Source organism: Syngnathus acus, chromosome 23, assembly GCF_901709675.1.
Source record: "Syngnathus acus chromosome 23, fSynAcu1.2, whole genome shotgun sequence".
NCBI classification, from domain to species: Eukaryota; Metazoa; Chordata; class Actinopteri; order Syngnathiformes; family Syngnathidae; genus Syngnathus; species Syngnathus acus.
Genome location: NC_051107.1, coordinates 1,999,136 through 2,025,523, shown reverse-complemented (window position 1 = coordinate 2,025,523; position 26,388 = coordinate 1,999,136). Strand labels below are relative to the sequence as shown.

Here is a 26,388-nt window from a genome sequence, read left to right as displayed (position 1 = left end):
ATAGCCGCTAGCTGATAGCCGCTAGCTGCTAACCGCTAGCTGCTAACGCTGTCGAACAGCTGACTCCTACGTGGAATCAGGAGACGTTTGATGGGTTCAAAGTTGACTAAAGATGACTCAGCAGAAGCACAGAAGAAAAATGTGTTTTCTGACCCTTGCTCTTTTTTTCTCTTGCATTAAAAACACACTGCACTCTTCACATCTAATCTGTTGTATTCCCATCAGTGTTTTTAAATGCTTCCTAATGGATGCCTCAATTATTTCCCTCTCCTGCGTCTCCTCCTCTCTCAAGTGGTCTGGCATTTCTCAACCGCACATTCCAGCTGCGTATCCCGGTGGGAGATCCGGCCTGGCACAAACGCGTGGACTGTGTGTGCGTTCTCATCATCCGAGTCCCTCGTATGAATCCATCTGAAGTTGGCACCAAACTTGGCGACACATTCTGCATTCGTGCGGGAACTGTTTGTTTACCCCGTGCTACTCCAATGCGGTTTTGCATGCTTGACGAGAGCGATCGTGCGGTCGTCCGTGCCTGTGCCGTTAATTTATTCTGGAATCGTGCGGCATCTTTTCCGAGCGTATATTTCGTCCAACGAATATGAACGTGCGTGCCGCTGAATGCAAGCGGAAGTCTTTCTTTTCGTAATTATGGTTTTGTTGGTTATTGATCCTTGTGGAACAACCACTGATTCCATCTCATGCATTATTTAGCTGTTCAATGCATTGCCAATGACAGTGATGAATTGCACTTACCTTTGATAAATTAGTTTTTTGGGGGGTATTGAAAACCCAAATGTTAATTTGGTATCGTATTTTTCGGACTATAAGGCGCACTGTCGAAAGGCTAAAAAAGTACGGTAGCCATCTTTATCATTTATTACATGGCGGTACCTAGTCATGAATGTAGTTTTTAAAACCAAATTACATAAGATTCTCTTTTCTGTGTCTACCAGCATCTCCAATGCACCATCCAGGCCTTGCAAGACGAGCTCCGAATCCAGCGCGATCTCAACCAGCTGTTCCAGTCCGATTACTCCGATACGGGCCGTCTGGGATGCCAGGCCATCTCTCCGCAAGAAATGACGGAGGAGAACTTCCTGCGTCTCCACGGCGAATACGAGCGTCAGGTCAAGGAGCTTTTCCTCTTGAGGAAGACCGTAGAAGAGATGGAGCTGAGGATCGACACTCAGAAGCACACTTTAAACGCCAGGTAGGATTAACGGGATACTCTGAATGTTTGATACCAAGTCTAAGTCAATTCTCTTTGGCCACAGGGACGAGTCCATCAAGAAGCTTCTGGAAATGTTGCAGAGCAAAGGCCTGTCGTCCCGCGCCACCGAGGAGGACCACGAGCGGACGAGGCGACTGGCTGACGCGGAGATGACTATTCACCAACTGGAGGGCTTCCTGGAACAGAAGGACAAGGAGATGCTGCTACTTCGAGAGGTGCGTGTGCTTAGTCGCCATTTAGCAGAGGAGGAATTTTATTGGTGCGTTATCGGCATCCTATTAAAACGTCAAGCGGCTTGTTTAATGCAACAACTCCCCCTAGTGGCGAACTATTGTTAGTGACAGTCAAAGCTATATAGTACTTAAAGCAGTCTCAATCGACCGTGACCTACATTTAATATTTCCCTGTGTGTGTGTGCACATTGCCCCGAGTCATGTCAGCTTCCATTGCATTCACACGTGTGTGTTTGTCATGTTGATAGCGTGCCCTTGAGTGTATTTTCTCCCAAAGAGAAGCAGTGATGCGGATATTCCTCCTCACTCCTTTTGTGCCCTCCCGATCTGGTTTTCTTTCCTCTTTTCTTCTTTTTGTGCCTCGGCATCCCAACCCCTCAAATCGCACTTCATTTTGCCTTGCTAGATTGGATGAGGTAAAAGCTGGAAAGGGAGCAGGGAAAAGAATTCTGCGTTTCGGTAGAGCGCCTCGTGGTTTAAATCCGCCAAGAGTTCTATTTATGGTTGATTTTTTTTAAGTTTTGCCGATGTGGGATGATCGGATCGACCCGTGGAGGCTCAAAGCCAGCGCCTCGGCGAGGGGGAAACTCGGATACTCCTCGGCCCCCATCACTCCCTCATTTCCCGCCTCCCCCTCCATCCCGCCTCCCTTTCATGTGTCTCCCCCCTTTCAACCTTCACACTCTTTCCCTGTCCCTACCTTGCCCCATCTCCGTTCCTCTCCCTCCTTCCCCGCGCCTTCCCCACCTTCTCGCCGCCACTATCCCGTCATCCTCGCCTCTTCCTGCCCTCCTCGTCACCTCCGACCTTCCCCTCCCTCGCCCCGTCTCTCACTCCACCCCCGTTCGCCGTCGTCCCCTGACACCCGCGTCCTTTTTGTCCCTCAGGAGCTGCACAGGAGGTATGAAGCAGCTCCTGAATCCACCAAGACCAAGGCCCTGCAGACTGTCATCGAAATGAAGGTAAATCCCCCCCAAAAAAGGCCCACCCCTACTTCATCAACGCATTCTTTTGCCGCCAGGATGCCAAAATCAGCTCGCTGGAGCGTGCCATGAGGGAGCTGGAGGAGGAGTTGAACATGCTCAAGTCCAACGGAGCGCTCAGCAGCGAAGAGCGAGAAGAGGAGATCAAGCAGATGGAGGTGTACCGATCCCACTCCAAGTTTATGAAGAATAAGGTAACTCATTTCAAGAACTAACGCACCAAAGTGACATCACATAAACAAACGCGAGAAGGTCGCTCCCTCGGGGTGTCTCGGGGTGCCACAGTCTACTTTCCCCCCCTCCCCTCGCCAGGTTGATCAGCTGAAGGAAGAGTTAGGTCACAGCCAATCAGAGAAGGAGGAGCTAAAGGAGCGGGCCAATGAGCTGCAGCGCGAGGCGTCCGCAGTAAGAGACGCACCTCCGTCTGATGGCTGTTGCTCGTTCGCTTTGCCTCTCGCGCCGCTTTTGCCACTTCATTCGTAGAGCCACCTCGAGTGTGACTGATTTGTCAAAATCTAACCTGCATGACATTTCTTTCGAGCTTAGTTAGGCTTGATGAAATGCTTACTAATTCTGCGGATAATAGTTACTCTGTGTGCTAGTTAGTTTTAGTTTCTATAGCTTGTTTGTTAGTTTTTAGTCGGGATGTTTGATACCACGTTTTTTTCAGACGGATGCCATTACATTATTTTGATGTTTGAAATACTGTTGAACACAACAACAACAAAATTGGAGAAAATAATTTTCTGAAGTAGATGTGTACTGTAGCGCCACCTACTGCTGAGGAGGACTTAATTGATGGCTGATATTGACAGACTCCACAAATACCTTGGTATCGATACCGATACCTGGTATCGATACTCACCCATCTGTAGTTTTTATTTTTTCAATTTATTTTTACTTGAGTTTATATTAGTTTTAGTGTAAGTTATTGTTAATAAAGTAGACGACATTTCTGAAATGACTGTTTTACCCTCCTTGGTTATAATTTTTCCAAAAGTTTATCTTTTAACCCTTTTTGTATTGTTTTTTTTTTTTTTTTTGCACAGATGGATCAGGTCAAACAGGACCTGAATCGTAAGGACAGCGAACTGTTGGCTCTCCGTACCAAGCTGGACACTCTGAACAACCAGTTTTCTGACAGCAAGCAACACGTGGATGTCCTCAAGGAGTCGCTCACTGCCAAGGAGCAGAGGGCTGCTATATTACAAACTGAGGCATAGATGATCTCCTATATATAAAAAAAACAAAAAACATAAGATCAATTAAATGTGATTATGTTGACGTTCGCAATGTGATGTTTGCAGGTGGATGCCCTGCGCATTCGCCTGGAGGAGAAAGAGTCGCTTCTGTCCAAAAAGAGTCAGCAGATATCAGAGATCTCGGACGAGAAGAGCACGCAGAACGGAGAAATAAGTGACTTGAAGGACATGCTGGATGTCAAGGAGCGCAAGGTTGTCGTGCTGCAGAAGAAGGTTGGTGGCCGTTGTTGGCATTTTGGGTTTACTAAATTTGTAATTTTGTTGTAAATTACAAATTTAATTTTGATGTAAATGATGAAAATTAATTGCACAAATTATTAATTTTAGTAATTTGTAAATTGTAGTCATTTAATAATTGATCATTTAACAACGCTAAAGTTAGAATTAGCTTTACAAACAAGTAATTTAAAAATGAATCACAAATTCTCAAATCTCTTTTAGGTCATATTGAAAGTCTCGAATTATTGAGCTTTTTCATGAAGTAAGAATTTTTGCCCTAAACATTAGTTGTATAATAGTATTTTAACTACAAATCATTTAATTTTGGAAAAAATGCATCATCAATAATACATATTGCCAATGTAAAACAGTAAATTGACATTTTTTTAAATTCTAATTTACTGTGGGATTAATCTAATTCATTTGACTGTAATTCTGAATCACAACCAGTAGATGGCGCTGTGATACAAGATATTGCAAAAGCTGCAACGCTCCCAGGTCACAAGATTAAAAGTGCTATCTGGCAAGAAATAGCTGTCTGGCTAAATTGACGAGCTCCATACGTGCCGAAAAACAATACGCAACCATTTAATTTATTACATACATCATTTCTAATTGTCAACATTAATAGCGTAACTAATGGTCATTGTTTTCAAGTCTCCCATAGACAGATGGAAGGACATAATTACCAATCAAGCAGACAGCTCTGAAGCAAGACAGGGGAGGAAAGAGAGAGAGAGAGCAAGCGAGAGTGCGTTTGAAATCTAGATGAATACTAATCAGCTGCCCTCGTTCAATAAAAGATGACCTCCGTCGTCTTCAAATGGAATACAGTCAAACGTCTGAGTGGTCGCGTCTTTCACAGCTTGTTTTGGCAATTTGCGAAGGCCCGAATAGATTCGTAGGCTTCTTATTGCGGCGAAGGATAAAATGGGGTACCCCGTCGACAATTTTGTCTGCTGTTACCCATCCAGCGCTTGTCAGTTTCAAGAAGTGCTGAAGGGATCAAAGACTTGCGGCTTTTCAGTGTCAAGCGTGTGTGTGTGTGTGTGTGTGTGTGTGTATGTGTGTGAGGAGAGCGAGCTGTCAGTCAAGCTGTCAAGTGAACAGTTGATTAATGAGGTGCTGGAGATGTTTTACTGCACGCACAAATCTGCACTATGAACGTGGGAGTTTTTTTTTTCAATAAAATCAGGACATTAATTTTAATGATTCAAAAGGATCTTAAAGGAAAAGAAAGCAGAGGGAATGTGGTATTATTTCAATTTTTAACATTACTTTACATATTTGCTGTCTTCCATTAGTTTGTTTTATTGTCTTGTCTTCCGCCATATTTTGTTTCATCAATTTTTAAAAGGGGTTTAACAACAAAAATGTTAATGCAATTGATTAAAATGTGATAAAAGCATTGGTGAAATTGATTACTTGCCGATGTTAGTTATAGGGCTGGTCAAATCTGGGAAAAAAAATAATCACGATTGTTTGGGTAATGATTAAAATCATAATTATTAAAAGAATCATTTTTTGGAGCAACATTTGGAATTTTAATAATAGTTTTTTTACGATTGTCAATTTTGAGCATTGTAATAATCGTAAATAGTATTTAATTTTGATTAATTGCACATTAACTACTAGTCAGTTATGTTTACACAACCTTTATTTGCGCCTCGGATTGGGTTCACATTATTCCACGCAACTCACCTTTTTCACAAAATATATTTTTGTTGTTGTTCAACAAACCCGCCAGTTTCATTTTGTATTCCGCTCACACCTCATTTCTGGTCATGCCGGTGTGAACATATTAAAACTAGCGACGGTCAGACGAGCCAAAGCTAGCGAGGCTAACCGCTATTTTCATTCCCCAACCAAGTTATAAAGTCAATTTTGTATTGCTGACCCCTTCGTTGGCCTCGAAGAGACATTTTGGGTTTCCAACTTTATTGGAACATTTTGGGAAAGCCCCAGGTGTTTGGATGAATTTGGCGTGGAATCGTTTCAGTCGTCAAACACATTTGGGACCGAGACCCCCCGAGCCAAAAAACACCACATTTTCACTTCCAGTACACGTGATGGCTACTTTCCCAATCTTTTCGGAAATCTGAATAATGTATGTAATTCTTCTCACGTGTAGATCGAGAACCTCCAGGATCAGCTGAAGGACAAGGAAAAGCAGCTGAGTGGCCTCAAAGGCCGAGTCAAGTCCTTACAGACGGACACGTCCAACACCGACACGGCTCTGGGAACGCTCGAGGAGGCTCTATCCGAAAAGGTATTCGACATCGTTCGCTCAGGAAATAAGCCGATTAATTGTTTTGTCGCTAATACCGAAGCCGATGTGTGTATTGGCAAGTGACTGTCGTCTCCGACTTTCCCAAGCTCCTCGTTTTTATTGCATTTTTTTTTTTTGCTTTCTTTAACATTCTATCTTCCCGCTTATGTCACACAAACACGGCACTCTTGTTGTGTCTTCAATTTGAACTCGACGACGGCTGCCAGCGTCGATAGTCATTTGGTTGATATAAAACGCGCTGCCAGAACGTATTATGTGTCTAAAATCACGCTTGGCTGTTTATCCCCGCCGGAGCTGCCATGCATATTAAGTTTAATACAACTGTTATGAGTGTGGAAATTCAATCTGGATTCAAGGTGCACGACTTTTTTTTTTTTTTTCCCGTTGTTTCCATCTGTCACCCCCCCCCCCCCCCTTTCCTTTTACTGTGTCCAGGAACGTATCATTGAGCGATTGAAAGAGCAGCGGGAGAAAGACGAACGAGAAAAGGGAGACGAGGTGGAGTCCACCAAGAAGGAACTGAAGGAGCTACGGGAGAAAGTTTCCCAGATGCAGGCTGACCTTGCGGACCGGGAGGTACCGACACACACACACACACACATACATCAATATGTGCGCTGCGAGCCAGACGCGCACACATTCTCCTTCCCTGTCAAGGAGAACCTGACTGATCTATCTCCGTAGAACAGATCCCCCCCCCATCCTACCAAGGTCCTTGTGCTGAAGGACCGCAATGATAAAACAGTCACGTCCCCTTGACAACATAATATAAGACCCACAGCCGGTGGAAAGCACACCTTAGCGTGACCTTTATGCAAAGCGCACATCTGTGTGGGGAGAAACGGGGAGTGACCAGGCAACTTTAAGTTACCACTCGCCGATAATGTCTAGAAGTAAACTTTTAATGAGAGAAGAACATCTTACAGCCAGCTCTGTTAAAACGAAACTTTTACGTATATAGTCGTCACTGGCAGTGAACGAGTTAAAATTCTCCACACTGCAACAACAAGGCACTCTAAAGCAGTCATGCCACTGAGAAACCCCATAAGGGAATATGTATTTTTAGCTAGCTAACTGCTAAGCTAACTAAGGCATTTTTTAAGTCAAGACAAAACATTGGATTAGAGTATAGGTGTCAAACCCAAGGCCCGGGGGCCAGATACCGCCCGCCACATCATTTTATGTGGCCCGCAAAGACAAATTGTGCATCGACTTTGTGTCAATACTAAAATTGCAAATTGCACTTTTAAGAACTGCAGATATTGCTAGCAATTTTTTATTACATTAATCTTTTTCAAATATTTGAACAGTTTTTTATTTTATTTTGAAGCTAGTTCATCATTTTGTTGTGTAGCCTATACTGTATATAATAAAAGGCGTTGACAGTCATAGCGGCACTCCGAAGGAAACTATGAGTACAATGCGACAAAAATGAGTTTGACACGCCTGAATTAGAGGGCGTTTCCAAAAATGTTTTTACTCCCGTAGTTCTCCACAATTATCCTCAAGCATTCCTAAAAACAAATCTCTGTATTCACTTTACAGCGTCTTTAATATATCTCCAAAACACATGCTGCCCTTTAAACCACCCGTCAAAAGACGTGTTGAGTAGTTATAATCAAAACCTTTTAAAAGACCGACTCCACCCAAACACTGCCCGAAAATACGTACGTTATTGTTTAAAAATAAATAAATAAATAAATAAAAGGCCAGGGTGGTTAATTTCACCTTCTCTGACTTGCGTTACAGTCTGTGGTTTCTTTTAGTATGTTGTGGGCTCATAAAAAAACGTTAATGTCTAGTTGTATAATTTCCAGATATACACGGTAGAAAATAAGCATTCCTAAACGCCCGTGTGGGGTTTGCCAGACAACAGCAACATATACACACACATACCTAAAGACTGGATAATGAGAGTAAAGCGGCAAAAAGTATTCTCCGACCAAACGCGATCATCTGCAGTGTGGCTTTTAGCGAAATCGCTCGAGTGTAAAATTATACGTTTCGGTGCCTCCCCCTCCCGTGCGATGGACGCGTCTCTATCACTGCTGCAAAGACCGAAAAGGAAAAAAGGAGATGGACTTCACGCATGGAAAGATCCAGTGGGAAGAATGAGGTGGGGGGGGGGGGGGTCAGGTCATGGGAAAAAAGTTTTGAAAGTAGGGTGATGATGAGTCACAATCTTGACTTGAGACGAATACCTCAAAGGATAAAAATACACGTTTATTTTGATTGGGGTTTTTATTTCCTCTCACAGTTATGACTAAGATGCAAGGAGCAGGTTCTTGCGGAAAGGAAGGAAGACTAAGTGGTTGAAAGGTCACGCTCTGGTATATTATGATGGAAATGTCTTTTTCCCTTCTGAAAATGAAGATCATCTGCAGCTGTAATGATTTGAGTCACGTTATCGTTACCATATTTTTCGGACTATAAACACTTAAAATCGATTAATCGGTTCATCGCGTTTTAATCAGCCTATGTATGAATGTCGAATAAATGTTTTTGTGCTGGTTTGCCTTCTAACCTGATGTACCTTAAAGTAAAAAAAAATACCTGAAACTATTTGGTCATTTCCCTCCTTTTTTTTAAGGCGCACTTAAAATCGATTAATCGGTTAATTGCCTTTAATCAGCCTGTGTATTGATGTTTATTAAATATTGACTTATTTGCTGTGCTTGTTTGCTTTCTAACCTGATGCACCTTATAGTAAAAAAAAACTATATCTGAAACTATTTGGTAATTTCCCTCTATTTTTTTAAGGCGCCCTTAAAATCGATTAATCGGTTAATCGCCTTTTATACAGCCTTTTGTTTTTTTTTGTTATGTTCTAATCCGATGCACCTTATACTCCAAAAACACAATATCTAAAAGTATTCAGTCATTTTTCGCCTTTTTTTTTTTTTTGCGTCCCTAGGCGTCAGTTTTGGACCTAAAAGAGAAAGCCTCCTCTCTGGCCTCTTCGGCTCTGAAGAAGGACAACCGGCTGAAGAGCATGGAGATCTCTTTGGAGCAAAAGAAGGAGGAATGCATCAAATTGGAGAATCAACTCAAAAAGGTCGGTGGTCAAATGCGCGTTTTTTTCAAGTTTGTCTCTTTGTGTTGTCGAGGACATAAGGCAGACTTATGTAGAGTTTTTTGATTGACACACTCCTCTTTTATTTGTCTTCTCTTGCGCACACATCTGCCCATTATATTGTCAGACTCCCAAACATTTACTCTCCACATAAAAAAAAAATTAAAATGTGTAAAATCGCTTGTGGTCTTCCAAAACTAATAAGGTTTCTAATTTGTGGGCACACATACACACACTCGCGTGTATATGCATACACAAAAATGTGTCCCAAGAGCAACATTTGCTTCAGGGAAACTCTCGCAGCTGTTATAACTTTTGGTTTGAACTTGCGGGTTATTTTTTCTTTGTGTGTCTTCTTTTTGGGAACGTTAGCGGTGCGGAAAAACAATGCCACTCCTGTATTCCATGTCAGTAAAGTGAATTTGGAGATTTATTCTAAATAGCGTCAAACTCTTTGAACTATTTTCTTTTCGGAAAGGGGCGGGGCTAAAATAGAGCGCCTTCGTTGTGTTTATTCTTTTTTTTTTTTTAGGAACTTTAAGGATTTATTTTTTTGATGAGATTTCCTGGAGTATCTTTTGTTGTCCATGACAGTGTGAAGAATTGTTATGCAATGAATCGTTTTTGTATTCATCGCCCTCGCAAATTGTGTTTTCTGCCTCGTTAAACTCGTGTACAAGTCGTCCTCAACACAAATGTTGTTCTTGGCTCATTCCCCTTCTGTCTAAACTCATTGAACTTCTCGTTTCCATAGTTGCCGCTCACCTCCTCCCGTTTATTTGGTGTAATTATTTCCGGTCGCAGGCTCAGAGCGCGGCGGCGGAGTCGGCGGCCAGCGCCGAACTCTCGCAACGTATCTCCGACCTGGAGCAGGAAGTGAGCCGTCACAAAGAGGACGCCGGGAAGGCTCAAGCCGAGGTGGAGCGGCTCCTCGAGATCCTCAGGGAGATGGAGAACGAGAAGAACGACAAGGAGAAAAAGATCCACGAGCTGGAGAGGTGAGCGGGAAGTAAAACGTAAATCACTGAGGAAAGGCTTCATAAAATCGGATCGATAAATCAAATGCCAGTCTTTCCCGGTTTAAATCATCAGTTGATATCGGAAACGACCCAATTTTGTTTTCCTCCACTTTCTGCCGACGCTGAAGTCAATAACTTCCTTATCCTGCAAATTCATTCAATTATGCTTCTTCTCCTCTTCTTCCTTCCCCTTTAATTTTATTACATGTCATCGCCCGTCTCTTTTTTTTTTTTTTAAATCACGTGCGAATATACATTTGTGCACACGACCATCTCACGCACACCAGAAAGCCCTCCGCTTCCCATCTGTGGCATTCTCAGCAGCCGCCAAAACAGGCCCCGCCCCCAGCTGCCTCTCAGCAGCCAATGGGGGGGCTGGTGTGGGACTACCTGGGCACGTGAGTGGATGGAGGCCCTGTCAATCATTTTGGGGAAGTTGCACGAAACCCAAATAAAACACTTTTGCTTGTCAGAGGTCGGGATATGCCAGCGTTCCCTCCCATTTGGAAAAAGTTGACTCCCATCCTTCCTGTATGGACAACAACATTAACTCAAGTTGTCATGCATTTGAAAAACTGTATTTTCCATATTATAAGGCGCAGTCTTCAATGACCAGGTCTATTTTGGGAAATTTCCATCTTAAGGGGACACATTAAGGGGAATAAACCCGGACAGCAAATGAGTCAAATTAAATAAACAAAAATAAAAATGACTGCTGTATTTTTCGGACTATAAGGCGCACTTAAAATTCTTTCATATTCTCAAAAACTGACAAGCACGTCTTCTCTATGGATATCGAAAGTTGAAAAAGAACTAATTATGGAACTTTACAAAAATAGACCTTGAGGCTTTATAATCGGTGCGCCTTACGAAATACGAATTATAATAATTTGAGAATAATAAAAATAATTAAAAAATAATTGTAATAATTTTGGAGAAAATTCAAGTATTTTTAGTTCGCCTTCCGGAAATACAGAAATAAAAGTAAAAAAAGAAAATGGCCGCCTTTTTCCTTATGGGACGCAGCTGAATTCATTAATGACCTCCAGTAGAGTTGCAGTATCGCACACTAGCGAGCCAAGTTTTCTCGAAATCTAAATATTGTGACTGTTCTCCCGAGAAGAAACTTTCTCGCGCCACATGTGGGCCGTCAGCACGAGTTGTTGCCTGACACCCAAAAAAAAAAAAGTCTCGATCTGTGCAGTCTGCCACTCTTTGTTCTCACCCAGTCACTGATGCAACTCTTTGATTTTAGCTCGGGATGCTTGACTTGCAACTAACTACAGATGATTTTTTTTTTCTCCTAACAATCACTTCTGTGTGACTTTGTTTTGTCCAGTTTTCTAACACTGTACCCACTTGCGTATCTTTGTGTTGTGTACACTGACAGGCTTTATTTGGAACGGCTTCAAAAAACGTCACGCAGGAAAAGCAAAAAGTGTTGATCCAAAGGCCAGACGTCTTTTTCATCATCCGTGTCCACTTACTCGTTAGGTCCCACTGCAACCTTCTCCTCTCTTTCCATGTCCTTTTTGAAAGCAGTAAAACTAATGACTCTTAATGATTCCGGGGACATTCGTTTCAAAGTGTCCACGTCTGGCCGACCGGAAAAAAAAAAAAAATGGCTATTTATAATTCAGCAGCCGCCGACGTCCAATTAGTGGGGGGTTTAGCTGTGTATGTTTAAAGATTTATTTCGTCTGAGCGTCGCAGTGAACGCAAACTGGAATAGTTCTGGGAAGGTAGAACTCCGCCAAGATACCTTTCAAAAGTATTGGAACAGCAAGGTCAATTCCCTTTTGGTCGTAACCTCAAATATCTTCTTATACTGTCCTTTGCAAGGAACGGTCCGGGTGGATTTGGCCATTAAAAAATGTAGAACATTGTTGGAAAACCTTTGTTCTGGGTCCAAATAAATATCTCTAGATTATAATACGTGATTGAACATTTCCTGCTCACGATCGTAATCGATGATCGCCGATTGTTTTCCGATGTACAGTAAAAAATTAGCCCAGGTGGAACACTTCCACTCGTCCGCTGTATGACTTGGCAGCGTCGAATGCCGATGATGAAAAGTTCGCACGCGGGTTCAACAAGGCCAGCAATCATCGACCTTCCCGCGTGTGTAAATCCAGCTGTATAATACAGTGCCGGGCTATTTATTTCAGTAACTAGGATGGTAATTGGAGCAGACTGAGTGACTTCACACTGGGGGGAAATGGAGCTTAGAAATCTGCCATGATGGCCAAAATAAAGGATTTGGACAGCGGAGTGGAAAACAAAGTGAGACAAGCGACGACCAAGAGGAAGGAAAGACGAGCGTGAGGATGGAGACGATTTAAAAGAATCGGAAAAAAAAAAATCAAAGAAGTTTGTCAGCGGAGGCACTTTAGACATTGAGCAAGTCCAAACACTAAATGAGACTCTTAAAATTGCTTTGATATTTTTTGGGCGTGTAAATTTCTTAAAATATTCTGAATTTTTTTTTTACCGTACATTAGCAGTTAGCTAACTCGGGTGAAATAGCTAAAAGTGGAAAAACCGAACTGTTCGTTTGCCTGCCTCGCCGTCCTGCCTGCAAAATGTCTGTGCGATGATGTCTGTGCACCTGTCTCACTTTCACTTTCTGTCTTTGTGTGATCAACCTCGTGCTCACTTCCCGTCTCACCTTTCCCCTCTTTGGCTTTCTTTCATCTTCTCCACGCAACGCCTCGCCGCCAAGTCTTGCCTCGAGGTTAGTATACGGCATGCCTTCTTTTTTTTCCCCGCTCTCGTCATCCTAGCTCTTGTCCTCGCTCTTGTCGTAAACTCTGCTTTTTAATCATTCCCGTCATGTCTCGCTGGCTTGGCGAGGCTTTTGACTTTGACGGCTTCTCACTTTGTCGCATCGCTTTCTCCCTCGAGGAGGAAAGTCTCGTACTGTTCTACCATCCTGCTCATGCTAAAACTTTAATAGAATTATGATCATATTTGTGGATGAACACTTGCAACTAATTATTGCGACCAAAAGATCAAGTTTTAGAAGATTTAAGGATATTGAGTGCGCCTTATGTCAAAATTAATCGATTAATCAACAACAAATCGATTATCAAAACTTGTATTTTAATAATCGAGTAATGATTTACAGATATTTTCTAAGTAAAGGTTATCAAAATCTTTTAATTCCAGGCTCTCAAAAGTAATAAATCTTCAATTTCTCTAGTCCTGCACAAAAGCAGACTAATTTATCGTTCAAATCGTTTACTTTGGAATACAATCGTTCTTGTGTGATAAATATTGTTGTTTAGTTGTTTTTAATCACTAAATAAAAAACAAAATGAAAAAAAATATATTGGCTAATAATTAGTACTAGAGGTCAAAATATTTTTATACACTTTAAAGCAAGTGAAATTGTCTCCGATTCATCCATTAATTAATGGAATAATCGGAGTCACTCACACTGTGTATATCTGAAAATTATAATTTCGTTTTTGTTGGATAGTAGAAGTTAAAAAAATCACAGAAAATGAGCATAACCATAGAAAGGTTTTGTTTTCAGCATCATTGCAAATGCTTTTATGTTCCTCAGCAGTCTCACGATTAACACGAGAAGTACAAGAGCGAGCAAGCGTGTGCTACAATCAGCCGATAGCCCGCAAATCCTCCGGGCGGCACGTCTGCGTTAAGTACGAGTCACACAAGGACCTCAAAGCAACCGCAGGAACAAAGAAACAAAACAATTCTTTTTTGGAGCCGGGGAAACACTGATGTCAGACGTTTGGCGGAGGATGTGGAGTTCCTCACATCAAAACAGGAGGCTCGTCGCGCACCCAAAAAATAAAAACAAAACAAAAAAAATGAACTCTTCAGTCGCGTACCCAGCAAAGCAACTTTTTTTTTTGAATTTCCCTTTAGAGTTGGAGTTGAATCACCAAAACAAGACGGCCAGGGAACAGTGGCGCTAAGAAGTTCAAACCTTTTTACAGCACAATAGAAAATACTTAGTCGATCTCGGAGAAACAAGGGGAAGTCGGGAAAATTCAATATGACCTTTATGCCTCTAAGAAACAACCAAATTCTGGAAATGAAATACCTGCGCATGAAAGCAAACGGCTGTTATCGCAACTTAGCGCAAAGCTCATCTGGACTTGTCCAACAGCAACAAAACCCCTTGAACAAAGTGTTCAAAGCTACTAAATGCATTTTATCTCATCTATTTGAGCCCTGCAAAAATGCACCACTAATTTCACGCTCAGGAGCTGGAACTCAAACAATATGAGATTTTGAGTTTTTTTTATTTTTGTTAAACATCGGAATGAGCTAGTCTAGCAGTGTACGATTTGTCCTGAAGCGACCTTCAGAGTTGGTGTTACAAACTACTGACGTCGTATTTAGCGATGAAATTCGTATTGGCTTGGTTGGGCCACCGTCTAAGAATTTTGTTTCGCCCGACACAGTTGCGTAGTTGTTAATCTCCTAAAACGTATCAACATTTAAGAAAAAGAAAAAAAATCTCAAAATAATAATTATTTTTTAATTTATTTATTCCAAATCATTAAAAACTTACTGCTTCCTAGTGGACAAAATTTGTACAGTAAAATCTGTCAACAAATGTGTGGTAGGAATACCCGGTAGTTGTATGGGGGCGCCCTCTAGTGGTACATAACAGAATCACTGAATTAAATGTTGAAACTAATTATTGTTTCTTTAGCAGTTTGGCTTTTTTTTTTTTTTTTTCTTTGTTACCTTTTTACCCTGCTGCATTTCATCCATGTCTATAAAAAAAGCGGGCAAATATAAACTTTTAACTTTCAGATACTTTCTTTCACCGTAATAAACCAAACCAACACCATCAGTGTTGGTTTTTTTTGTAAAAGAAAAAGTGAAATTCCACGTCGTTAAAAGGAAATCCTTGATGTTAATTTTGTGTGAACTGTGCGCAGTAAACATACATGAGTCCTCTGAGTATTTCTGATCAAATATTTATACGGGACTCTAAATGCAATATTAATATTACCTTCACGCGGGCCCCCTGAATATCAGCCGCATGCTAATGAAGGAGGTAGAAAAGTTCTAATGTTGGTGAGTTTAGGGAAGTTTTTGGAGACGCTTTGCGAGTAATGTATCTGGGATTTTTGTGGTTCAATCAAGTTCAAAGTGCTGTCGACGAGCTTTAGCTCGTGTTTACATTAACACCTCGCGTAGACTGTTTGCCACACGGGCCACCGTGTTTGCGTGAGCGTAGATGCGCATAAATGAACACGTGTAACTGAAATATGTGTGGTCTGAGGCTTGATGCCATACAAAGCGGCCAGTGTTTGGAGTCAATATCACTTAAGGCGGATTTTAAGAGTACATTCCTTGCATTCTGAAGCTTGTAATGAAAGAGTAACATGTAGGATTGGCTCCAATGTTTGGGGTGTGTTTTATAGTCCTGTGGGAGTCAAATTATCAAGTTTTAAAAGCCCGGCAAAGGGCATTTTGGTGAAAAATGTGGCAATTGTTTGACGGTTGCTGTGGTCGCTAAGTGGATGGTGAAAGAACCAAAAAGCTTCAGTGGGTGTGGGCAGAGTGGAGTCGTCATCTAAGGCCTTGGGCTTTGTGATCTACTAGATGCAAGCAAAACAAGTGATTAGCAGGATAAAAAAAAATCAAGATGAAACTAGAGTGTTGGGTCAATAGGGAACATTGCCCGACTCAAAAAATCAAGTCCACATGCGCGCCCTCGCATACGTGCAGTAAATGTTGCGTGAAAGAAGGGGGGGGTCGGAGAAGTTGGATGGATGCTAGACGCTTCCTGGACATTCTCCAATAGGAACATTCCTGCCTGTTTATGACCTGTTACGCACACACACACGGCTTGGAAAGATATTCCCAAATATACTGAAAACATGCGTGCATCCATGCGTGGAAAGGTGGTGCGGATCAAATTTAGCATGTGTCTTTTAGTTTTCTTTTTTGGGTCTTTCGGTGACAGGCGAGAGTGAGTTAAAAACGATCCGGGTCAGGGCACCAATTGAAAAGGAAAACCGTCCCCCCATCATAGCATTATATCTTGAATGCTAACAATAGTATGCTAACTGCTGCTAATCTAAGAATGAGTATTTGTTGAATAGGAAAACCCAGTTCTTCTATCTTGAATGCTAACAATAGCATGCTAACGCTAACTGCTGCTAATCTAACAATGAGTATTTGTTGGATTCCCATCACTGGAGGTCTTCTGGCTTCCTGGCAAGTGGGATATCTGTTTTTCTACAATCCGCTAAGAAGTTATGCTAACATTTACACGGTGCAAGCCGAGCTACCGTACACATCATTTCACAAACAGCACTTCTCGACACAAAAAGTTGAGTCGACGCCCGCCTCTGTGTGGTCGCTCGCAGACCTTTTGTGTTTCTTATCCTTCATCCCGAGCCGTGATTCCGTGTAAGCTGTTAAAGCTTCCTGGCATTAGAGCCAAGCTGGCTGCAAGTATGTGTGCGCGCGTATTAAAGGTCTCGATCAAGACAAGCCGGTTGCGATAGCCGATAGGTTTGCGACAGAGGCTTCCAGGCGGCTTACTCGGGGCGGGGGGGGGGGGATTAAACCCTTTCGCTATCCACTGGGCCTGCTGATTCCATGACAAAGTTCCCTCCGGTCTTTTTTTTTTTACCTTTTTGTCTCGTCAGATAGGTCGGACGTACAAAAGTTGACTTTTCATACCGTTGAGGACAAAAGGGATATTATTGGGCGAGAGTAGCAGCTGTTGTGTAGATGGAGCAGGTCTACTTATGTGAAAGGTGATGTCAAAGGGTTAAAAAAAACATTTATCATGAAGAGGGTTGGATTTAGGTTTTGAAAAGAAAAACAGGTTTGCATCGGTTGAATTTGTTTTTTAATTTATTTCTCTGACACCCATGTCACTCACCAGTCACCACCTTGTAAGTAATTTTAGTTGTGTAAGTGTTTTTTTTTTTCTTCCTAAAGACACTTTTCAATTTTGGTTTCATTTTTTTCTTTTTTCCTTTCGCAACAGTATCCTTGCTCTATAGTTTCATTCATTGACACCCAAGTCACTCACCACCCTTTGTAACCATACACACTCAAAGTCACAGCTATAATAATAAATAGGCTCATCAATCAATCCAATTTATGATTCTAAAAATATTCAGTTGGCATCAGCCCTAACTGACTTTGTGTGTTTTGTACATTCAGGCAGATGAAGGATCAGTCCAAGAAGGTGGCCAACCTGAAGCACAAGGAGCAACTTGAGAAGAGCAAGAACGCCCAGTTGATGGAGGAGGCCAAGAAACTGGAGGACGATTTGAACGAGAGCTCCCAGCAGATAAAGGTACGAAAGGGGGAGAGGGGAGAACCGGAAAAAAGTTTAAGGGAGGGAGAAAAAGTTTCTCCTCCTATCCACTTTCCAGCCCTATACCTTGAAAATGTCGCAGCTATCACAACAATGGCAACGTGTCAAAATGTGACAGGGAGCCGCCTTGGGCAATGTCAAACAGGCAACGCAATCGTGGACACGAACACACTGGATGCAGCTCGGGGAGTATGCGCGAGCGGGTATCCGCAGAGGATGATTGACACGGAATGAGGTGACAAGAGAAGCAAAGGACCGATGCACACACTCGCCCACGCCGAGCTATGCAGCCGATGTTGCGGCTTTTAAAACGGGGCTTCAGCATCTCGGCATTGAAGTGGAGTTCTGCAAGTGTCCTTCGCTTTCTTCTGACTCGTCCCCTTGAACTTTCCTAGTCACCCCCCCACACTCTTCCCGGAATTGTTAGCGGCCTCCCATGATTAGAGGCAGATGACAATTCTCACTTGTGTGACTCCACGCATCGGGACTCAGGAAATAACCGTAACTGATGTTTCATTTCGGAATCGTCGCGAGTCAGACGGCGAGCGAAATCCGAGTAAATTTGATTCAGCACAATAAGAGACGATTAATCGAATTAGGTCCAACTCGTTCTGCATTGTTAGACTCCGAGTCATGTTACATCTGGACCTGGACTCAGAAGATATTCAATTCCAAAATGTCGCGTCATCATTTTTTGTTTTAAAAACCCTTCAGGCGTAATTTTGAATTCCAAAGACTCAGGGGGAGGAGATTATCGGTTTAATCGGATTTACGTTGACGTGAGAAGCTGTCATGTTTTGCACTTTAAACTCTAGCAAGTTTATTTTAAAGTCACCACATTGGGGTTTTCAGAACAAAATGTTTGGAGGGTTTGCCAGGTGGTTTGTGTGGTTTCATTTATTTTTTTTTTAACTCGAATTTAAAATCGTATTTTTCCGACTATTAAGGCGCACTTAGAATTACAATCGTATTTAACAAAAAAAAAATGGTTGGAGCGTGATTTTTGGGGCAAGCACATTATACACAGTGCGTGATTTTGACAGTATTTTTGTTTTATTACTCCATCGGTGCAGTTTGAAAAAAAAAAAATCAACTTACAAATGCAGCGTCCCCGCCAAAGTCAAGTCCAAGCTTTCCACGGATGAAAATACATCGATCACTCTGCTGGCACTGCATGTGACATTTTCAAAAATTTTGTCCACGTGTGTTGCAGGACTCCATACGCTCCAAGGAGGAGCGCATCGAGGAGCTCGAGGAGGCCCTTAGGGAAAGCGTTCAGATCACGACCGAGAGGGAGCTGGTGCTCGCTCAGGAGGAGCACGCCCGCACACACGCCGAGAAACAGGTACTAGCTATCTCCGTGTCACTGAATTATATTTTTTTCTTGGCTGACATATTCAAAATGGCCGTGCCAAATGTGGCTAACGGCGGCGCACATGTGCCAACTGAGCTCATTCAGGTGCGGCCTCGTGTTTGCCCAGTCACTCCTCGTTTAGTAAACATCCCTATTTCAAGAACAACTTCCATTTTGTCCTCCCCGGCAGCACACAAACAGCTTTGTGCCAATCGGATCGCCTGTGCGTTATCCTTGTTTATCTCCGGCGAGGAGCCAGAAAAGCTGCTAATGCTGCTCGGGGATGCTCAGGAGGAAGCGTTTAAGAGATGTAACCGCAGAGTAGTCGAAGTCCGCTCATCGCTCGGCGAGTGACTTAACAAGGCCTTGGAGATGTAAAATGTTCCTCAAAAGGCTGCGCAGGTTTTGACAAGTGTTGGGGAAAAAAAAAAAAAAGAGCAAAATACTGAATACTGCCCTGAGAAAACACGGCGCCGTGTAGCTGTTGGCAAAAACGTTCGCACTCCATTGTTATTACTGCCTCGAAATGTTGGCCGTCCCGTAGACAGACTTTAAAGCAAACACCAGAGAGTCGTTTTGCTTTTGCCGCATTTCGCTGACACGCTTCGTCACGGTAAATACGGATTATTTGGACAATTATATTCAGCGGCGGATCGGAGTCCAAACTCGCAATTAAAGTCGGTAATGATACGGCCGTGTTTGTTGCTTTTTGATACACGTAAGCCTCATCGAGTGGACATTAAGGCCTCTTGCGCAAGAGCTGGAATACAAAGGTTGGGAAATGTTAAGCTTGATTTTGATCGACACTGACAAATACTGTCCGTTCACATGACCTCATAAAGCGCTACTAACCAATTATTGATGTTTGTTTAGTGACGAAAACAAATAAACAGCTAAGCAATAGCACACAAGAAGGATTGGGCAGAATTGCATGGAAAAAAACGTGTTCATCTCTGAGTTTGTTTCCAATGTATTGCCATGACACTTAACCAAAAAAAAAAAAGAAGTGGCCTCTTTAATTGAGGTAGGACGCTGTGTCCTGGATTTTGAACGCGGAGCAGAAATGACAAGTGGTGGCCGAAGACGGCCAAACGCAAACATGGCCCAACGTCAACAGTAATTCGGCCATTTTGCACAAACCGGCAATGTACAGAACAGCGTTCAATGTACACGACATAGATTCCTTCCAACGCACATAAACACGACTGAAAAAGTGTTAGCTGCTTTTAAACAGCATCGCATTCAGTGGCGGCCAGAGGGACTCTTGGATTCTTTGCATAGACACGGGAAAATAAATATTTTTATGTTCCTCTCTTTTTCTTTTTTTTCTTTTTACGAGCGTGTCACCGCAATTAGGCCTTGCCGTTATGATTTATAAAATCACGGCAGAGACAGAGACAATAATGAGTCGGTCAAAAGGGGCCTTGCAAAAGCGAAGCGTTCAATGGAGCGTGGTTGTTTTTGCGAATGTAGCCGAAGCAGAAAAACGAAAGGAAAAATAATCGAATGTGATTTTTATTGGACATATATTAGACATAGCATATATTTAATTTTTATTAATTAAAATTTCTAATGGATGGATGAAAACTCACGATTTTTTTCCATTTCTTTAATATTTTCTCAGATTTTTTATTTTCCTCCGTTTATTGTACGTATATTTTACGTGATATACTTTGAATATTTATCAGAATTTGTTTTTTTTTATGAATGGGGCGGTGTAAAAAAATACAAAAAAATTAAATCCCGAGGCCTTTTGCCATATATTGAGTGGCATGTTTGTGTGTCAGGGAACCAACCCAGCTCAAGCGGTTGACCGCACCAAAATCCAGGCGACATTTTGAGCGAGACATTCGTCATTAATGGTCAGTGGAGGCTTTGTGGCAAGCCCCTGACACACCCCACCTGTCAGATTTTGTCATTTTTCTCTGCAGTTCCTTCTTTTTCCACTCAGGATTCCTCTCTCCATCTCTCAGAGTTCACCCCTCCCACCTGTGCTTGGAATTCACAATGGAGCTTGTGTGTTTCATTACGTTTTGCTGCATTCAATGACTTGACTGAAGCATCTCTATCTTCTCTCTCTCCTCCTTACCGCTTTTACTTCCTTTCTTTTTATTGTTTTAACTTGTGGGCTGTCATGTTTTCCTCCACTTCTTCCGTCTGTTCGTCCCTTTTTTTCCTCTTTGCACGCAGCTCTCTAATAGTGAACTCAGCACGACTGGCTTTAGGTGGTCAAAGGTAACGAGCCGCAGACATTACTGTTTTTCATTTTTTGGAAGAAAAAGGGGCATGATGTCTGTTTTTGTGATTTTTCTTTTTTCCCCGATGCAAAACAAGAAATAAGATCCACATATTAACTTTTATTATTTTATTTTATTAATATTAACGTGAATTGCCAACTGATTCTGGCGCCCCCTAGAGGTCACACTGCCCAAAGCCTTTTTGGGCTAATGCATGTAAAAACATTCCTGAAAACGCCCGCAGTTATATACACGGAACATCAGGAGCGGCTATGTCAAAAGTTCTGCACAAAATCACTACGACCAAGTAACCGTACGTCTATATGTGTGCGTCAGGTGGAGGACCTGCTGGTTGCAATGGAAAAGGTGAAACAAGAGCTGGAGGTGATGAAAGCCAAGCTGTCATCCACTCAGCTGTCACTGGCCGAGAAGGAAGGTCACCTGACTGCCCTGCGGGCCGAACGGCGAAAGCACCTGGAAGAGGTCCTGGAGATGAAGTAAGAATTTGAATTTCGGCTTTGAATTCAGAATTAGCGCCTCTCTCTTTCGTGGGGTTTCTCACCTAACCTCCATCTTATCTCCTCTCTGCTCCTTAAAGCCGCAGAGTTAAGTAGACTATTAATGCAGTAAGCATGTAGCACTTGAGAGCTCTTCATATGATTGATTGCATACGCAGACGTCCACCCGGGCTTACTTTTAATGCAACATTAATGGACGGTCTTGCATAAGCCAAGAGGAGTCCAGCGGTCTTACACCGCTGAGGATTTACATGGACTGGAACAATACTTGAGCAAGAAGCACAAAGCCAGAGTTTTTGTGGCATCATGGGAAGACAGTCACATAAACGAGCATGTGCTTTGACAGTGCATTGCATGATTATTCGATAAATTGACCACGAATTGTTTTTTTTTTATACAAAATCTTGTTTTTAATTTAAAATTGCCCAAATGTCAACAATTTTAGCTTCTCAGCGTGAAATATTATTTAATTTATGAACTCTGTAAAAATGGACAACAAGGACAAAAAAATTAATCTAGAAAACATTACTTGAAACTGATCATCTTTTTAAAATATTTTTTGATTATAATCGATTATAATCAATAGTTGCAGCCTTAATACACTTTTAACCTGCATTTTTTTTGCTTCAGTTCTATGGATATTGTGCTGCTCTCTCTGGTGTATATACCTTGGCCACTAGGGGCAGTATAACACAAACATGCACATGGAAATGAGCTGCCTTAATTTTTGTCTTTGCAGAGGATAAAGGATACATACCTGCGACTATTGTAACTTTATGTCTCTGAGTTGCTCCACCGTAATGGATTATAGTTTTTTTTAATTCAATCACTCGCTTCACTTCTCTAGCTGTCTTCCATTGACTTATATGACGCGCGCGACGCCACTGGCCTTCTCCGATTCGTGCCTGCGTCGCCCCGTGTTCGTCTCTGTGCGTGAAAAAAAAAGTGCGGCCACAGGCGATCATAACTCTTTGAGGTTTGATGTCTGATTTGTTGCCCGATTTAACACTGGTGTAAAGTTTAATGTTTCTGTTAGACATGATATATGATACCCGAGCTTTCAGCGGGCTTCTAGGACAGGCTTAGAATATATTAGCGTGCGCACACACACACACACACACACACACGCTCAAGCAGTGCATCTGTGACATTCTGTCTCACTTTTCTTCCAAACTGTACACGTCCAAGATGTCATCAGCGAGCGAGTTGTAGCTTTGCTAGCGAGGGGGAAGTGGGAAGGAGGATAGTCAAATGAACGAAAATGAGCATTGAAGTGTTTCTTGGCAGCGGGAAAACGAGCGAAAGCAAAGAGGGAGAAAGACAGCTGTCCAAAGATAACCGAGTCCGGCCAACAAAAGCGTGCGCTTGAAATTATATTACCCCCATCGCTGTCTCCCCAGCTCCTTCTGTTCATCCATCATTCTTTAAGACTGAATTATATATGTATTCAACTTCTAAGCACTTCATGATGTTTCACGCGTGCAATGAGGTTTTAACAGCCCGTTCGCGGGATTTTAATTTATGGGTCATTGTTTTTGCCATCACAGAAAGGCGCGCGTAGCATTTTTTACGAGCGCTAATATCAGAAATTGTTCGCCGGGGCAAATGTTCCGAGACGTAAAAGCAGCGAGATGTCGATTTGTGTTTATTTGCGCAAGGTTGTTCTGGAGATTGTAATGTTAAAAAAGACAATTTATCACCATGGAGAGCGTTGGGAAAATGAAACAACGGGTGCACTTGATGATTTTTTTGGCAGTGTGGCTTCCAGGGTTGTTGTTAGTGGTGAGGCAAAATGTTCTTGTGTGCTTTCGCAGGCAAATAAAACGGCATAATTAGGTCGTTTTCAGACAAAGGTTGTGCGCTATTTTATAAAAACGACTTGACACTACAAATTAGACTAGAAAGAATTCTGCCACCTTGGAAATGATTTTTTTGCCAAGGCACTTCGTTTACATAGAATTCCGTTAGCCTAATAGCATAGTTGTCATACGTGATATGAAAGTTTTCCAAAAACAGGAAAAGATATTTTTGGAGTAACTACATAAGAAATCTTGTTTTGATTTGCTAGCAGGACGTTAAAAATGACAAACATCGCTATAAAAAAAAATCTGCAAAAATCAACCGTTTTTAATTCCGTTATTTTCCTCAATTGTTTTCTTTTCTCTGTTGTAAAGTTGAATACTAAAAGAAACAGACAAAAAAAATAGCAATATGTCATAAATGTTGCCAAGTTAACTTTTAAGCACAATTGTAACACTTTTGAGTCTAACAAGTCCAATTAAACTCCAACCTATTCTGATGCTCAAGTTTCCCCCGTTTTCCCACTCGACTAGTGATGTTGATGCCTCAAGGCTAATGCTGTAAATGTAATTTATCGCTCCTCCGACGCTCCTTCTCAGCTTCTTCCACTGTCCTCCGTCCCTTCCCTCATCCCGTCTTCCTCTCCATCACTCTCCAAGGCTTTCCTTCAGTCCGCCCCCGCGCGCTTCTCACGTCCCTCTCCCGCCTTCCTTTACGTCTTTTTTGTCCGTGGCTATAGCTTCTTGCGCGACGGCCTGGATATGTCGTTAGCGCCCGTCTGTATTTCCGTCGCTATTGTCACCCCATGCTGTGCGAAATCAATCGCACGTGTTTTTGCTATTCACCGTATCCACGTTTCCCTTTTCTTTTTTTTTGTGTATGTGCGCAGATTCATACCAGCTTTACGTTATGCTAACAATGTGTCAAAGCGTGTCACCCGTGTAAATAAGACCGGCGGCCAGACCGAATGGTGCGCATAAACAGACAAGAAAGCGTGACTGCTTGGAAGACACACACATGCATGTATGTACATATTATAGAAGCGAGACAAGCGCTTTGATCCCTTCAGACAGCAATGAGATTATAACCGAGTGCCAAATGGAGGTTTGTTTGTTGCGGGCTTGTCGGGAGCTTAGTGCGACTAAAAGGGGCCGCGCCGTTTGACACTCGGTCTTACTAGCTCAAAGCGTGGCTGGCGTTTTTTTTTTTTTTCTTTTGCTTATTCGGTGCTTTTTGATGATTTGTGTGTCTTCCACTCAGAGGCGATGGAGGGGAAATGGAGTGGCGAAAGGCCAGAGGATCCGAATCTGAAGCTTTTGTAGATACTGTACTTGAATTTTTCGTGGATTATTTATAGGACGTAAGGAAAGCAATGGACTAATCGAGTAATTGGAATAAAATGATTAGAGCTTAACCAATTCCAATTTCGATGTTTGTTAGAATAAGTTTCTGATCGCCAATTTTATTGACCAATCAATTTCTTAACTATGTGATGTTTGTAACAACTAAAGGCAGCATGTTTGACTATTTTACAAAAAATTATCTAATAGAATCGGCAAATTTTGGTGTGGCTGGGCGTGGTGAGGGTTGAATTGTCTTTGTTTTAGGTTGGAATTTGTGATTGTATATATACATTTTTTATTATTATATTATTTTGAATTTTTTTTTTTGGTTACCATGCAGGTCGACCGGCCATTCGTAAAAATCTCACCAACCTCCCAAAATTCAAGATGGCCACCGTGTTTCCCTTTACTGCAGTTAAACTCACTGGCGGATTCTGCCATATTTTGCCACTTTGCTGACATTTTTTTTTTTCTTCATTGGTTCGCTTCCTCAAAGCCTTTCGGGTGTGCATTTGCACGTGTGGTCCCATCAAAAGTGCAAACTCCAGCAGACCCCTGCTAATGCATTTTACACCTTTCCTATTAGTCACAGTATGCGTCTACGTGTGCGCGTTAAAAAAAAAAAAACTACGCCTGGGCGAGAGGGAAGACAGAATCGTGAACAAAGGGAGAAGGGATGGGAGGGGGCGAGGAGTGAGATGAAAATGGGGGGAAATGTGTCAAGATCAGATCCTCATTCTGTCACGCAGCAGTCCCACCTGCCCTCTTCTCTTGTCTCGCTCTCTCTCACCAAACACGCTGGCATTGTCTCTCCACCACGCTTCCCTACTGCGCCGCTTCCCCGGCTCGCCGTCTCTCTCTCTCTCTCCCCCTTCATGTCTCTTTGATTTGTTTTCTCTCCAAATCCTCCAGGCAGTTTATTCCCTCCCCTGTCAGTGTGTGTGTGTGTGTGCCGTCTTTTCTTTAAGCCTCTGTGATGTACAACAGCTCTTTGAGGGAGCTTTCCCTTCTTAACGCTCGCACACTTTTAATTCCACTCGCTCACCTTTGCCAAAAGTCTCCGACGGTCTCGCAGTCGTCTGTCACTGACCGGTATGCGACGCAAAAAAATATTTCCTTCGATTGAATGGAAAAGCACACAAGTCGACGTGGGCGCTCCTCATGTACATTTTGAGCTTTTAATAAGTACAATTAAACACATTGGCAGGGTAAATATTAGCCTGTGGGGGCATTTAGAACGATAATTCCAGACATCCCACGTTTTTTTTTATATGTAAAACGATCCCCTCGGCTGACTTTTAAAATGGACCTCCAATGGGAATTTAAAGGATTTTTTTTTTTTTTTGAAAGCACAGCTGCGGTAGGAGTTGATCAGTTTTCCCGATAACAGCATTAAGCGGTTCAAAAAGAGAGAGGAGAGAAGTAGTAAATGGTTTTTCTTTTTTTTCTTTTTTTATTGACTGCTTTGGCTTTGATGCCGCACATATGGCCAAACG

The 26,388-nt window shown here is 42.3% G+C and overlaps 1 protein-coding gene across 11 annotated transcripts in view; it reads left to right on the top strand.

Annotated features, from left to right (window-relative positions):
- LOC119117012 (ELKS/Rab6-interacting/CAST family member 1-like) overlaps positions 1–26,388 on the top strand; it is a 53,144-nt gene that overhangs the window by 9,401 nt on the left and 17,355 nt on the right. For 2 of the 11 annotated variants that reach the window (XR_005096399.1, XM_037242925.1), the window contains exons 5-20: positions 954–1,210; positions 1,275–1,446; positions 2,352–2,426; positions 2,486–2,641; positions 2,760–2,852; positions 3,497–3,664; positions 3,755–3,922; positions 6,060–6,197; positions 6,654–6,794; positions 9,133–9,273; positions 10,096–10,289; positions 10,598–10,708; positions 13,033–13,044; positions 17,484–17,619; positions 18,854–18,985; positions 21,568–21,728. Coding sequence is in view for 6 of the 11 variants with exons in the window: in XM_037242925.1 (XP_037098820.1) it covers positions 954–1,210; positions 1,275–1,446; positions 2,352–2,426; positions 2,486–2,641; positions 2,760–2,852; positions 3,497–3,664; positions 3,755–3,922; positions 6,060–6,197; positions 6,654–6,794; positions 9,133–9,273; positions 10,096–10,289; positions 10,598–10,708; positions 13,033–13,044; positions 17,484–17,619; positions 18,854–18,985; positions 21,568–21,728 (2,255 nt within the window). In the remaining 5 variants the exon portion in view is untranslated. The remainder of the gene's footprint in view (positions 1–953; positions 1,211–1,274; positions 1,447–2,351; positions 2,427–2,485; positions 2,642–2,759; positions 2,853–3,496; positions 3,665–3,754; positions 3,923–6,059; positions 6,198–6,653; positions 6,795–9,132; positions 9,274–10,095; positions 10,290–10,597; positions 10,709–13,032; positions 13,045–17,483; positions 17,620–18,853; positions 18,986–21,567; positions 21,729–26,388) is intronic. The other 9 variants (XR_005096400.1, XM_037242928.1, XR_005096402.1 and 6 more) reach the window with 5 other exon arrangements.